Source organism: Larus michahellis, chromosome 14, assembly GCF_964199755.1.
Source record: "Larus michahellis chromosome 14, bLarMic1.1, whole genome shotgun sequence".
In the NCBI taxonomy this organism is placed as follows: domain Eukaryota; kingdom Metazoa; phylum Chordata; class Aves; order Charadriiformes; family Laridae; genus Larus; species Larus michahellis.
The window spans coordinates 2452989-2466504 of NC_133909.1; the positions used below are offsets into that span (position 1 = coordinate 2452989).

The 13516-nt window shown below is 55.6% G+C and overlaps 1 protein-coding gene and 1 pseudogene across 1 annotated transcript; both read right to left on the minus strand.

Annotated features, from left to right (window-relative positions):
• Positions 1 to 1338: 1338 nt before the first annotated feature.
• On the minus strand, positions 1339 to 7978 carry LOC141751230 (tektin-3-like). The gene is made up of 7 exons (XM_074607646.1): positions 7400 to 7978; positions 6758 to 6841; positions 6035 to 6105; positions 5610 to 5753; positions 4519 to 4741; positions 3147 to 3301; positions 1339 to 1555 (listed from the first exon to the last, which is right to left on the minus strand). The coding sequence occupies exons 1-7, from the start codon at positions 7976 to 7978 to the stop codon at positions 1339 to 1341; spliced, it is 1473 nt and encodes a 490-aa protein (XP_074463747.1).
• Positions 7979 to 11347: 3369 nt separating this feature from the next.
• LOC141751297 (RING finger protein 222-like) lies at positions 11348 to 12010 on the minus strand (annotated as a pseudogene).
• Positions 12011 to 13516: the final 1506 nt, after the last annotated feature.

Sequence of the window (13516 nt, forward strand, 5' to 3'; positions counted from 1 at the left end):
GACTGCTGCTGGCCATGCTCTGGCACCTGGGCCTGCAGGACCTCCCTGTGGAGGATCTGTTCAGGCTGGTGGCAAATAAAGCAGTATTTCCTCTCTAAACTACTTTTGGTTTCGAGAGCTTTTATTTCAGGTAACAGCACCATCACACCCAGGGACCCTCACTCCAAATTCCTGCTAGCTAATTTACATCATTGGCATTGTTATTTCCAACATCAAAACGGGCTCTGCAGAAACTAAAGTGCTTTAACTGCCTCTTTTTAGAACCCTTGACATATTTTCCCCAAAAAAGTGGTTAGAAAGTACACAGAATCATAGAATGTGTTGGGTAGGAAGGGACCTCTCAAGGCCATCTAGTCCAACCCCCCTGCAGTCAGCAGGGACATCTTCACCTGGATCAGGTTGCTGAGAGCCTCATGCAGCCTGGCCTTGAATGTCTCCAGGGATGGGGCCTCCCCCACCTCTCTGGGCAACCTGGGCCAGTGTCTCCCCAGCCACCTCCAAGGGGGAAGAGGGTCTTTGCTCAGGAGGTAGCGGGGCTCATTGACAGAGCTTTAAACAAGGCTTGAAGGGAGAGGGGGACAATATCGGGCTGTCCCTGTGGGATGAGATGCCAAGGTTGGAGGGACAGGGTGCCAGCGAGGGCCTGTTGCTCTGAGACGCGCTGGTGACGCTGCCTCACACTTGAAGTCTTGGAGAGATGAGCCGGGGGCTCCTGAGGTCACAGGAGCCAGGAGGGAAACACCAGTGCAATACCCCAAAGGAATCAAGGGGTGTTCCTGGAAGAAGGTGGTATTTGAAAAGTCATGGCATCAGGTGAAGTGCCCGGGCACTGGAAAAAGGGAAACATTGCACCCATTTTTAAAAAGAGTTTAAAGGAGGGTACCGACGTGTCGGCGTCACCTCTGTGGCTGGGAAGGTCATGGGGCAGATCCTCCTAAAAGCCACGCTAAGGCCCATGGAGGACAAGGAGGTGATTCGAGACATGGCTTCATCCTGTGCTTTTTCCACATCAGACTCCAAAGGAGGAGGACACGACACTTTTTCTCCTAAAATCACAGACCGAATGGGTAGGAATGAATCCCCGTGGGTGGATTTGCTCTTAGTTGCATCCAGGATATTTTGAGTTACTTTCTGGCACGCCGTGAAAGAGCAGTGGAAAGAGAAAAACCAAAGGGAAAAAAAAAATACTCCTGGTAGACCATGTGACATGCAAAGCGATAATTTAATTTCTACCCAGGCTTCCATCAGGAAGTGGAAAGTTAATCATGTACTATTTAAAGCATATTGAGAAAACTGATAACTCTGGCAACAGATGCCGTGGGGTGGGCTGAGCCCAGCCTAGATGGGACCCAGCAGCCACGCGGTGCTGGGAAAGGTCTTGCGCATCGCCATGCACTTCTCCTGGTCGATGAACAGGGAGTTGGCTTTGACGGCCAGGTCATGCTGCAGGACCGCCTTGGCGCGAACCAGCATTTGCAAGGTGTCCTGGCTGTCTCTCAGCTGCTGCTGAAGAGTCTGCACCGTCCCATGGATGTCACGGACCTCGTTGACAAGGCTGGAAAACAGCAAGGAGCCCTCATTAGAAGTCCCGTCACGCGGGTGGTTTCTAGCGTGGCGTTGCTGATGGGCCCCTGTTGCATTGGTTTTCCCCCTTCAGCGCGCTCAGACTCACTCGGACCCCCCCTGTTTGTGGCAGATCCATGGGGAAGCTGAGGGCAGAGCTCCTCGGGGTCTCGGCGGGGAGGCACGGTGAACGTCTGCTCAAAGGCTTTGGCAACGCGCAGCCGCGTCTGCCAGAGCAGGTGGTGCCACCAAGCAGAGGGACGAGCAGCTGTGGTTTCCCGTTCCTGTTTGGTTTTGTGGGTTTCTTGGCTCCCCCTCCTGGATTTCCCCGGGCAAGGGTCCTCCCCACACCCACGGGTGCACACGCAGCGAAAGAGGACAGCTGGGAGAGGCTAAAAGTGAAGGTGAAACAAGTGGAGGATGGAACAAAGGATGGCGTGAGAGATGCTAAACAGGCTCTGGGGCTGGGTTTAAATTGCTTTGAAAAGGCTTCCCAGGGAGCCTCACCCAGCGGGCTGCCAGGAGGAGGTGTGAAGTTCAGGGTGCCTGATCCTCCCCAGCCCCTCGGGGTGCAATGCCAAAGAGCTCCCTCTGTCCTTGACAGGATTTCCAGTGTCCCCAGGGGAGGTGAGCACAGCCCTCACTGCTTCTCCGTGTGGTGCACAGAATCCCAGGCTGGCGGGGGTTGGCAGGGACCTCTGGAGATCACCCAGTCCAACCCCCTGCCAGAGCAGGGTCCCCCAGAGCAGGTGGCACAGGAACGCCTCCAGGCGGGTTTGGGATGTCTCCGGAGACGGAGACTCCACCACCTCTCGGGGCAGCCTGTGCCAGGGCTCTGCCACCCTCACAGCAAAGAAGTTCCTCCTCCTGTTTAGGTGGAACTCCCTATGCTCAAGTTTGTGCCCGTTACCCCTTGTCCTGTCCCTGGGCACCACTGAAAAGAGCCTGGCCCCATCCTCCTGACACTCCCCCTTTCAGTATTGATAAGCGTTGATAAGGTCCCCCCTCAGGCGTCATTTTCCAGCCTGAAGGGACCCAAATCCCTCAGCCTTTCTTCACAAGAGAGGTGTTCCAGTCCCCTCATCCTCTTGGTAGCCCTTTGCTGTCCCCTCTCCAGCAGTTCCCTGTCCTTCTGGAACCGGGGAGCCCAGCACTGGACACAGCACCTTGCACAGCAGCTGCACCCTTGCGGTTACCCAAAAGGAAGGACCTAAGAGCTCTCAGCATGAGCCTGTTGGAGAGTAAAGGGCTTGTCCTTCAAACCTGAGCCCATCCAGCCTCCGGGAAGCAGGCAGGAGAGAAGACGGGGTTGACGCAAGTAGGAAAAATCCGGCCCCTCATGGGGTGGCATCAGGCCGCCCCCGGCCATGGGGTACAGCCTCCGTTGTGGGCGCAGAGCTCTCCCAGCACCCAAAGGCTGGGATACCCGCTCATTGCTTTTGATTATGTCGGTGCACTTATGGAAGGACTCTTTAGGAAAAAAAAGCAACCCCCCATGATTAATGTTGTCATCCAGCGATGCTCCTGAGTGCTACCACCCGTGAGCCCTCGAGATCCCTGCCAGCCCCGCGCTCCTGCCTTACCGCAGCTGGGCAGTGTCCCGGCACAGCTCCATGTTTGGCCTCCGAGTGCGCTCGTCCAGCCGGGTCTGAGCCACCTTTAATGGAGGCCCCTGGTCCCTAATGGCCTTTTGGATGGCTTCTATATTCCTCTCGGTCTGGAATATTTCCTGCACTGTCTGGCGTAAGAAAGAAACACATGCATAAATTTAAAAAATATATTCTCCAGCGGCAACGTGATTTCCCTTTTCTGCCATCCATCTGCAGAAAAAAACCAAGTTCAATTAGCAGACCCCGGGCTCAGACTGCTCTCACTCTGCCATAGATGGAGGCACAGATCCAGCAGCCATTTCTCTGCGGGGAAAAGCCTCTCTTTGCTCTTGCTGTCACATCAGAGGAGGTTTTGGAGCAGTGACGGATCTACTGAATTACCCACTCCCCAAAATTACTGCTTGCAGGAACTGATCGTCCATCACTAGCAACTAACAGAGGGCAGGTTTTTGGTGGATGCTCGCTGAAGGATGTGGCACCAGCCCGCGATGCTGCAAGCCCAGTTTCTGCTCGGTTAATCTGTGCCGAGCAGTTTTCAGGAAGCTTTCCATGAGAGCCAGTGGTGCGAGCCTGCTGCCCATGGCTGATCTCCACTTCATCTGCTTGGCGGAGCAAACACACCGATACCTGTGCAGCCACCACAGAGTGCTGAGACCGAAAACACGTCCTTGGAGGAGCAGCAAAGCTGCAAACCCCACAGCAGACACCCCAGCAGAGTCCCAGTAAAGCCCTTCTGCAGGGCAGCCAGCGCCTCTGAAGTAACTAGCGCTGATGCAAGTAGCGCTGGCATTTTCTGCTGGAAATCCCTGTGCTAGCAGGCTGTCAGCTGGGATGAGCAACGGGCAGTATCCCTTGGGATGAAATTACACTGCCAACTCATCCTGCTCCAAGAAGAAAGTCCCCAAGAAAGCTGGGCAGGGGCTGTTTGCAAGGGCATGTAGCGAGAGGACGAGGGGCAATGGTTTCAACTAGAGCAGGGCAGGTTTAGATGAGACATTAGGCAGAAGTTCTTTGCACTGAGGGTGGTGAGACACTGGCCCACGTTGCCCAGAGAGGTGGGGGAGGCCCCATCCCTGGAGACATTCAAGGCCAGGCTGCATGAGGCTCTGAGCAACCTGATCCAGTTGAAGATGTCCCTGCTGACTGCAGGGGGTTGGACTAGGTGGCCTTGAGAGGTCCCTTCACACCCAACACATCCTATGACTCCATGATTCTAAATGATGCTATAACCAGGTTCTTGTGGTGACCGTTCCTCTGCTGGGGCCAGGTCTGCGTGGAGGGTCGCGCTTTGGAGGTGTCACCGGGAAGTGACAGTGTCACACCAAAAGGGAGGGGTTCAGGCTACCTTGGCCAGGTGGGTCTGAATCTTTCTCTTGGCATCGGCCGTCTCGGCGATGCGGTTGGTGAAGGCGCCGTTCACGGCGTTGAACTGCCGCCACATCTGGCTGTCCGTCACCGCCAGCAGGTTCTCGATGTCGTCCCGCAGCTTGGCGGAGGCCGCCCGCTCGCTCTGGGAGTGGAGGATGTTGTTGTTGGTGAACTTGGCCCAGGACTGCGGCACCGAGATCCTGGGGGGGAAAAGGAGAGGCCCCCGGTAAGCTGGATGTGGGCAGGCATGGACCCTGCCAGGGAGCAGCGTGGATTCACTATAGCTTAAATCTACACTTTTAATTGGACTGTATGTCATAGTTTAACCCCAGCCAGCAGCCAGGACCATGCGTGCGCTGGTGCAGTTCTCCCCCTTCCCCCCAGAAGGGAGAAGAGGGAGAAAAGGAGGGGAAAGGGAAAGGGAAAAACTCGTGGGTGGAGATAAGGACAGTTTAATAGAACAATAACAGAAACGAACAATAATAATAATAGTAATAATAATAATAATAGTAATAATAATAATAATAATGAGAGAAGTCACTCTCACCACCCAGTGAAGTGGCACCTTCCCGAAACCCGACCGCATATTCCCACCCCGCACCAACCCCCATTTATATCCTGAGCATGGCATCTATGGTACGGAATATTCCGTTGGCCTTTCCCTTGTTCTGCCTATGCTCCTCCTCACTTCTATGGGAAGCTGAAAAGAGTCCTTGAAAAGTATAAACATCGCCTAGCAACAACTAAGACACATCTTTGAAAATATGCATAAACTTAAGGAGCTGTTTCAGCAGAGGTGCTCCGCTGAATTAATTGGCAGGCTGATCTCTCAACCCCTGGTAGAATGTTTAATGAGGTGGGACTGGCTTTCACCCTCTGGATGTTTGGCATCCAACTGTCAGCAGAGGGTTGTGCTCCCTTTCCGAGGAGCGGAGAGAAATGACCGCTCTGAGGGAGGTGTCTCCAGGCGGGATGGATCTGGGTTGGGGACAAGCAGCTCCCTGCCAGGGAGAGGCACCGCGTATCCCGGGGACAGCTTGCTGCTGGGGACCGACAGCGTGCACTCACGTGGCATCGACCTGCTCCACCCCTCGGTAGTAACTGATGCCCTGGGAGGTGTTCATCAGGTGGTGGCACCTGTCGTCGATCCGGTGGGCCACCTGCTTGTTGGCCAGATCCTTCTCCAGATTCTGCTGGGCCACCCGGTTGGACCTTCAACATGCAAACAGCAGCCATTGGTGGGGACGTACGGGTGGAATGGCTTCCTCCCCGTTCCACTCCCCACAGCAGCTCCCGGCCCCCCGCGCAGCTCTGTCCTCCCACGAGCATCACCGCCCGCATGCCATGGAGCCTCCATGGGCTTTATGCCTGCGGGGTGTGGGGAGAGACAGGCTTCTTCTGGGGGTTCACATCTGCTGGGGTTCTGCTGGGCTTCTGCTGTGACCACAAATGCACATCAGCCCTCCGACATGAGAGAAGGAGCTCCTCCTTACGTGATCTGGGCTTTGGCCTTGTCCAGGAACTGCTGCATCTTCTCCTGGCACGACCTGATGACATCGACTTCCTGGGCAAAGGCAAAAGAGGACCCCATCAGTGTCCATACTCACTCGTCCTGGTCACACTCCTCCCCTTGGACCTGTCCAACCCTGCACACAGCAAGAACTTGCCTGCTTGTCTTCCTGCCCAAAGCAAACAGGCAGGAAAACTCGCAGCTGAGCCTGCGCCCAGCGCCCTGGAGGGGACAGAAGGGTGCTGTGGCTGCAGCCACGGCCTTTGCATTCCCTTTCAGGGTGGGTCAATAAGGATTTTTTCACCTTGACCTCAGTGTCAAGCGGTGGTTAGTCCCACTGCACGGACAGGGACACATCCTGGTGCGGACAGGCAGAGCGGTTCCCTGGACCACTACACACCTCCGTCCCCAGATCAGCACCTGCCCTTTTTGCTCCCAAAATGTTTTCCTCCCCAGGAGGAATCCCATCCGTACGGGACAAGAGGAGATGGACTTGACTTCGGTGTAAATGCCCAGGCTGAATTTCTGAGACACATTCAGCTCCACCGGAGGAAGTGTGTTGCTCTCAGCTCACTTGACTTCAGCACAAACCCATTGCCTTTGTGAAGCTCCGGCTGCTGGAGGCAGGTGATCAGTGCTCCAAATCCCATAACTTTGAAATCCGGTAAAAATAGCTTCAACGCATGATCTGAGTTGCCCAACTTACTGTTAAGAGCTGTTCCTCCACATTGTCATGGACCAGGTCGATGCCCATCCTCTTCTCCCGGTGAAGTAAGCACTCCTGAGCGACCTGTTGGGGACACGCCATCACCGCTGGCTGCAGGGGCAGGGCTCTCTATGGGGACTGTCCCCATCTCCAATAATGTAAGAAAAGAAACTCTAGGTGGGCACGGAGATGACAAGAGGGGGAAAAAAGTGGCCCGGGGCAGCTGGTTTAGCTGACTAGGAGCAGGCGAGCTGCAACATCAGCATTAAACCATCATGAGGGAGCAGATGTGTCCCTGGTGCAGCCACAGCTAAAACGGGGGACCTGTGTCAGCCTTGACGCCCACCTCGCCAGAGCCTTGTGGTAAGACACGGGCTTTTGTCTCCCAAACCGGGATTTTGGATGTACCACTTCTAAAAATATTGAGTTAAGCAAACGCTGCTCTGACGTGCTCAGCCTGTGCTGATAGGGGATCCAGCAGATGGCAAGGGGGGTTTGTTTACTACTAACTTAACTAATGGCCTCTTAATAACAACTTTCTAGACGTTCCGGAGCTGCAGTGAAACTTAATGAGACGTTTGAAGGGCTGCAGATGTTTCAGCAGTAGGCTACAGCTTGCAGCGCGCCGGGACGGGTGCTTACCCGGAGAGGGGCCTCCGCCTCGGCCAAGGCTCTCTCCAGCCTGGTCTTCACCTCTGTGAGCGCGTTGGTCTCCCCGATCACCTCATCTAGCTCGTGGCAGAGCTCCGATTTCCAAAACGCGATGTCATTGGCGCGCACTCCCAGGTTTTTGGTGCTTTCTGCTTGCGTTTTCTTGGTCTGCTGGTATTTGTGGTCAATGATGCGGGAGGTATCGGCTCTCAGGTGCTCCGCGTTCTTCTGGGAGGTCTCCGACTCCCTGTAATTGGTCACGTTGGACTTGTACCAGTCTTCAGGGGTGTAGCGGGTGAAGACGGTGGTTCTGGTGGAAACAGATGGAAGCTTCTCGCCGGCGGTTATCCCCTGGGAACTCTTGGAAAAGGCAGCCAAAGTTGGTTTGCTGGCAGCCGTTCTGTAGTAGGTGCTGGGCATCCAGGGGAGGCTGTAGCTCTGAGGCAAGGGGCGGTAAGGAAATCGGTTCTTATAGCTTGACGCCATGGTGTGGATGGCAGGGAGAAACCTGGTGGGTATGGCTCTGGGATGGGCGAACTTTGCTGGTAAGGGAGAGCCGACAGACTCCATGCTCGACCGCTGCTATTCGTGTGTCCCGTCCGTGTCCTGCACAGAGGAGGAGAGAGAGGACAACCTCAGCAACCTCCTGCACTTGCCTTACTTCTTACAGCAACACCCGCAACTTCAAACACAAACAGCGACGCACAGAGCGCCCTCACAGCGCCTGAACAGGCCTAAACCCCTTGAAAACAAATCCCTCCTGACAGCATCCCAAACATTTGGATATAAAAGCGTTTGACTTGGTTGTTAGTATCTAGCATCAGGTCTTGGAATGCGGAGAAAAACAAATCACGGCCGTAAGGAGAATGACAGATACCGTGCCTTCCTTTTCCTTAAATCTGTCAATCCAGTCAAACTGGAGTTGCTCCTTCTCTGCTGTTCCTTTGTTTCTTTTGGCTGGCGTATCTGCTGATCTTCTGATACTCCAGAGGTCATTTTCTCTGTAAAAGTTCCATTCCCAGCCCCGAGAGCTGCGTCCCTTTTGGACACACATCTGCTACCGGCCCAGCGCCATTTGTGGGTGGGTGAGGGACTCCATCCTCACCCCCTCTATCTTCCCTTGCCTTAAATGCTGGAGTGAGGAGCCTGCAGGTGAGCTGAGCTTTGCAGGACTATATCCTAATTTGACCCCCCCACACCCCTATTTCAGCCTCAAAAGAAGGGCCGCCTCTTGCCTTGCAAAGGAGGAAAGGTGTCGATGGCTCACCTGGTGTAAGATCAGTGTGCGTGGGAAGGAGATGGCCCACAGTCTTTTCAGAGCGCTTGGGAAACACCAGCCTTGCAGTAGCCCTAGGAGGAATGGCCACACATGAAGATTTTGCTACCAAGAATTGCATATTGTCCTCTCCAGCTTGAGGCTGTCAGTCGATGGTTATCAGCAAGATAAGGCAGGGGGCCACCAAACACACCTCATCTGAGGACAAACACTCCGGAGGGGTACGTGGTGCTCGGTACAAAGCTCTTGTGAGGTTACAAGTGTCACCCATGGGCAGGAATAAGTCCCTCAATACGGCTGTTGTAGCCAGCCTGACGTGTCCTTCCCCTAACACCGTCCCATCCCCACTGCTCCCAGCCTGGCTCGGAGCCCCAGGGGAAGATGAGGACACGGGTGTGCTACAGCAAGATCCCTGATGGGAGTGGCTGTGGGACAGGCAGCGGGAAACTCACACCCTCAAATTTAGCAGAAAAAGAAGCTTTCGCAAACACGACCCTCCGAGGCAGTTTGGCAGAACCGAGGACGAAATGTCTGCGCTCAGGTCCAACAAAAACCACCGTGTGTGCCGCTTCCCACAAACCGCTCCCTTCAGCCCTTTTGTCCCGGCTAGGGATAAATGACGGCGCTTTCCCTAGCTCCGTGCCGCTTTATACCTGAGAAACGGCCTTGGGAGGGTGGGAGGCAGCTTCCCTGGCTCCCACCCCCACAAATAAACTCTGCCCTTTCAGATACTGACAGACACACGTTTAGGAAAGGGAGGGAAAACCCCTTGAGAACGGCCCAGGGCTACTTTTCCCTGCATTTCCAGCTGAAATAAATGCCCCTGCATCCCCCTTGGGATAAGCCATCCCAGGGCGACACTTTGTGCCATCCCTGAACACGGACACAACAACAGGAGCCCCGACCACCTCATCCGGGTACATTTAGAGGACAGAAGAGATATGGAGGGGGATTAGGAGAATGACCTGTTTTTTTCCCTCCCAGTTCAGGGACATACTCACCCTGCAGAGGCTTGGGGGTGTGCGGGGGGGGCTGCTACTCAGTGCTGTGCTGTCAGGTTGGGTGGCAGCACTGCCAGACACTGCAGCATCCCCAGTGCCCTCTGTGTCACAGAACCAGGGCAGCGTTGCCGCTGGCGCAGGGTGCTCAGTAACCGGGTTCTACGCGGGCAACTCCCTGCAGCCGCTCTGGCAACCCGATGCAGCCGTTGGGCAACACATTGCTCTGGATGGGCAAGCCGGGGCCACCCCTGGGCAAGAAAATACCCTCACATGGCATCCTAGATCCTGCCCTGGACAACCTACTGCCCTCCATGGGCAGGTTTTGCAGCCCCTGGGCAACCAGGTGCAGCTTTTGGGCAACTGTTGAGTGGCTTAGTCCTATAATTTGGTTTTCCGTAGTCCTGCAAGAAGCAGGGAGATGGACTCGATGATCCTCATGGGTCTCTCTCGACTTGAGACGTTCTATGATCCTATGAACTCACAGCCCTCAGTGGGCAACCCAGTGCCACCCCTGGGCAAGTCAGTGCAGACTGCGTGCATCCTAGTGCCTCTGCTGGGCAACTTGATCCCTTGCCTGGACAACCCCCAGCACCGTCAATGGGCAACCCAAATCTAGCTTGCTGACTGATGTTGATAGCATTCGGCATGCTACGCTGCAAAATCGAGCGGCTATTGATTTTTTGCTGTTAGCTCAGGGTCATGGATGTGAAGGTTTTGAAGGTATGTGTTGTATGAACCTTTCCGACCACTCATCATCCATTCATAAGCAGTTACGGGAGCTGAAGGATAACATGTCCAAATTAAAAGTGGTCAAAAACGGTTTCGATGATTGGTTAAGCTCGTGGGGTATAACGGGATGGTTATCAGATTTACTAAAGCAAGGGCTCATGCTATTGTTGGTTATATTATTATTGATTATGGCAGCCTCGTGTGTTCTCCGCAAAGTGACTGACATGATAGAAAATGCCATGCATAAGGTCTGGCTGGCTCAAGAAGAAAAAGGGGGTATTGTAGGAATGTATCTGAGAGAAAATGGCCATGTGAGCCAGCCTCCCTACTGTGAGAGATTAGATTAAGAGCAAAACAGGTGGTAGAAGATGGAATTAGTACATGGGAAAAACGGGAACTGAGAAGGTAGAAAACATGTTGTGCTAATGACTAAGCAATTTACTATGCGAATTCTTGTAACCAATCTGATGTGTGAACGAACTGCATGCACAGCGCGTGGACAGTGTAACTCGCTGATCAGAAATAAGCGAGTCGCGTGTACGGCTACAACACAGGGTATAAAAGATGATGATCGGTGCTTAATAAACGGCTTCTGTTGATTCACATTGGATCGTCTGGAGTCCAGTTATTTCTCCTCAACAGGGTGCGGGAGGAGAAGCCATGCTCTCTGCTAAGACACCAGGGGAACCCACTAGCAGGGTTTGACCAGCCACATTTTAACCAAAAGAGGCAGAAAATGCCAGCGACGACACTGTGAGCACCCGGAGATCTGCGGAAAGGTCTGAAAGTCCGTTCAGTCCCTGGCCAGATGAGAGAGAGCTTCACCTGGAGCTGCTTCTGGACTTTCTCATGGGATCTTTTGAGAGAGGTCCCAGCCCTAGCTCTGTCCCAGCATCAGTGACACCTCCAGCATCTGAGCTGATCCCATCCCTGCTACGAGTCCCTCTTCACCAGCAGCAGCCAAGGGAGCACAGCCGACAGCATGGACACCGTCAAGACGAGCAGGACGGCGAGGGCGATGGGCGACTGGCAGCATTTCACCCCCAGGGCCGAGCTGGATGACACCGAGCTTCGTGTTTCCGTTCTGCTTCTCCTCCCCAGGGAGCTGCAGTCCACACCCACCAGTGGCATCCCATGGTCACTGATGACAAAGATGTGGGCTTCCCGTGCCAGCTCTCCTGGGACCCCCTGCGAGTCCATGGGGCTGTTCCCCGTGCTGCAGCACCGGCCGGAGCTCTGCACCGGCATCACAAAATGGCTGGGCACCACCAAGGTGTTGCTGGCCTCCAATTTGGTCAGATGGGACAAGGAGGAAGGTGACAGAGGCATCTCCAGGGCCCGGAGGTTGGTACCTGCCTTGGGCAGGTAGAGCCGCCTTCTTGCTGAGGAAAGTCACGTAGCGGCAGATGGGCAGATGATGCTGCTCTGGACCTGGCCGTCAAGCTTGGCGGAGAGCAAGCACTTCACCAGGCAGTCGTGGCAGAAGGTGTGCCTGCAGCTGAGCTGGCGGTGCATGGCCTCCAGTGGGTGGAACTTCTCGTGGCACACGGGGCACTCGGCCGGGGGTCCCTCCTTGCTGGACGAGGCCTCAGACATCCCTGCTCTGTCGGCCACAGGCGCTCCCCAGCTGCGAGGAAGAGGCACGATGGGTTAATAAGGTTGAAATGATAAGCATGATCCATCTCTTCATCTCTCCTCCTCCTCCTCCCTGCTCTCTTGCTTTTGCCCTCTTGCCCCTAACAGATGCAGTTGACAGCTACTAGGCATCCTCTCAACAAGACAGGGCATTTTCAGGAGCATTACGCCTCTCAGTGTGGCCCTTGGGGCAAGAGAGAGATGACGGGAGGACCCCAACTCCAGAGCCAGCGGGGGCAACAATCCCCGGCTGCAAAATCACATGCACGAGCCCCTGGATGGACGTGCTCAGCACGTGGTACAGATAAAGCAGGTTCAGCTTGTGTCACGAGTGCCTCCGTGCACTGCTGCCAGCTCCAGGTGCACGGGAGGTGGGAACTCCCATCCCACAAAGAAACCTGCCATGGAAAGGGAGATGCTCCCATCCCAGGGGACACAGAGGGGCCAGCGGGAGCAGGGGGAGGCCAGGGCAGTGGGACAGGTGGGAGCACAGGACCCCCCGGGGATGGAGAGGGGGCGTGCTGGACCCGGGGCAGGCAGCGAGCACCCACGCCAGGCTCCTTCCAGGCTGCTGGAGGATGTCCCAGGCTGGTGGCCAGGCCACAGCCATCTCCAGGCTGTGCTCCTCACGCCGGAGCATGGTGTGGTCAGCAAGCCCCGGAGCCCGGCGTCTCCTCTTAGTCAGAGCGGGGAGGGCAGAGCCCAGCCATCCCGCCTGGCCCCTGCCCCAGCCTGGGGCGCCAGGGGGAGCGCGGGGCCGCTGGGATCCCCAGACCCGCGTCTGGGCTGGGTCTGAAGCTCTGCCGTGCGTCTCCCAGGGCAGGGAGCATTCATGCGGCGGCTCAAGGAAGGGAGAGGGGAGCGGGAAGAAGGGAGAGAGGAGAGGGGAAAAGGGAGAAGGGAGCGGGAGATGGGTGAAGGGCGGAGGAAGAGAGGAGAGGGGAAAGGGGAGAGGAGAGAGGGGAGAGGGGAGGAGGGATGCTCAGCTCAGCTCCTTTCTCTTAAAACTGGAGCTTCATAAAACCTGCAGGTTTTTCCAGACCTTGCAGCACTGTCAGACCCGACCCAACCTGCACCCCTTTTCTCACGCATGACTGTGCCCATGGGCATCCTCACAGCTGTCTCTGGAGGTTTTGCCATCCCCTCCTTGGCTGACCTCCTCTTCCTTGGGAGCCATCCCCTGCGCCAGGACGGTCACAAGAACACAACAAACCATCCCCTCCCAATCAAAGAGAAGAAAGATGCAGGCTCCTGCTCTGCTTTAAGAGGGATCAGGGACTTGGTCCCCCAGCATGCTGCAGAAGGAGACCCTGACCCTGTGCACCAGCTCCTCTGTGCCCCCAAAGCCCCCTTACCTGCTGCAGGGCACCAGGGCAGGAGCCCCTCCATGCACTCCACTGCTGTCCCCAGAAGCGGGGCTGGCCGTGCCCCAGCACCGAGCACCAGCTGGGGAGGGGACTGGGACAC

Coding starts and splice junctions, on each gene's coding strand:
- LOC141751230 (XM_074607646.1), bottom strand. CDS start 7,978: ATGGAGTCTGTCGGCTCTCCCTTACCAGCAAAGTTCGCCCATCCCAGA. Junction 6,106..6,757: donor TGGAGGAACAGCTCTTAACA/GTAAGTTGGGCA, acceptor GCCTTTGCCCAG/GAAGTCGATGTCATCAGGTC. Junction 3,302..4,518: donor TTCAGACCCACCTGGCCAAG/GTAGCCTGAACC, acceptor TTCTTACGCCAG/ACAGTGCAGGAAATATTCCA.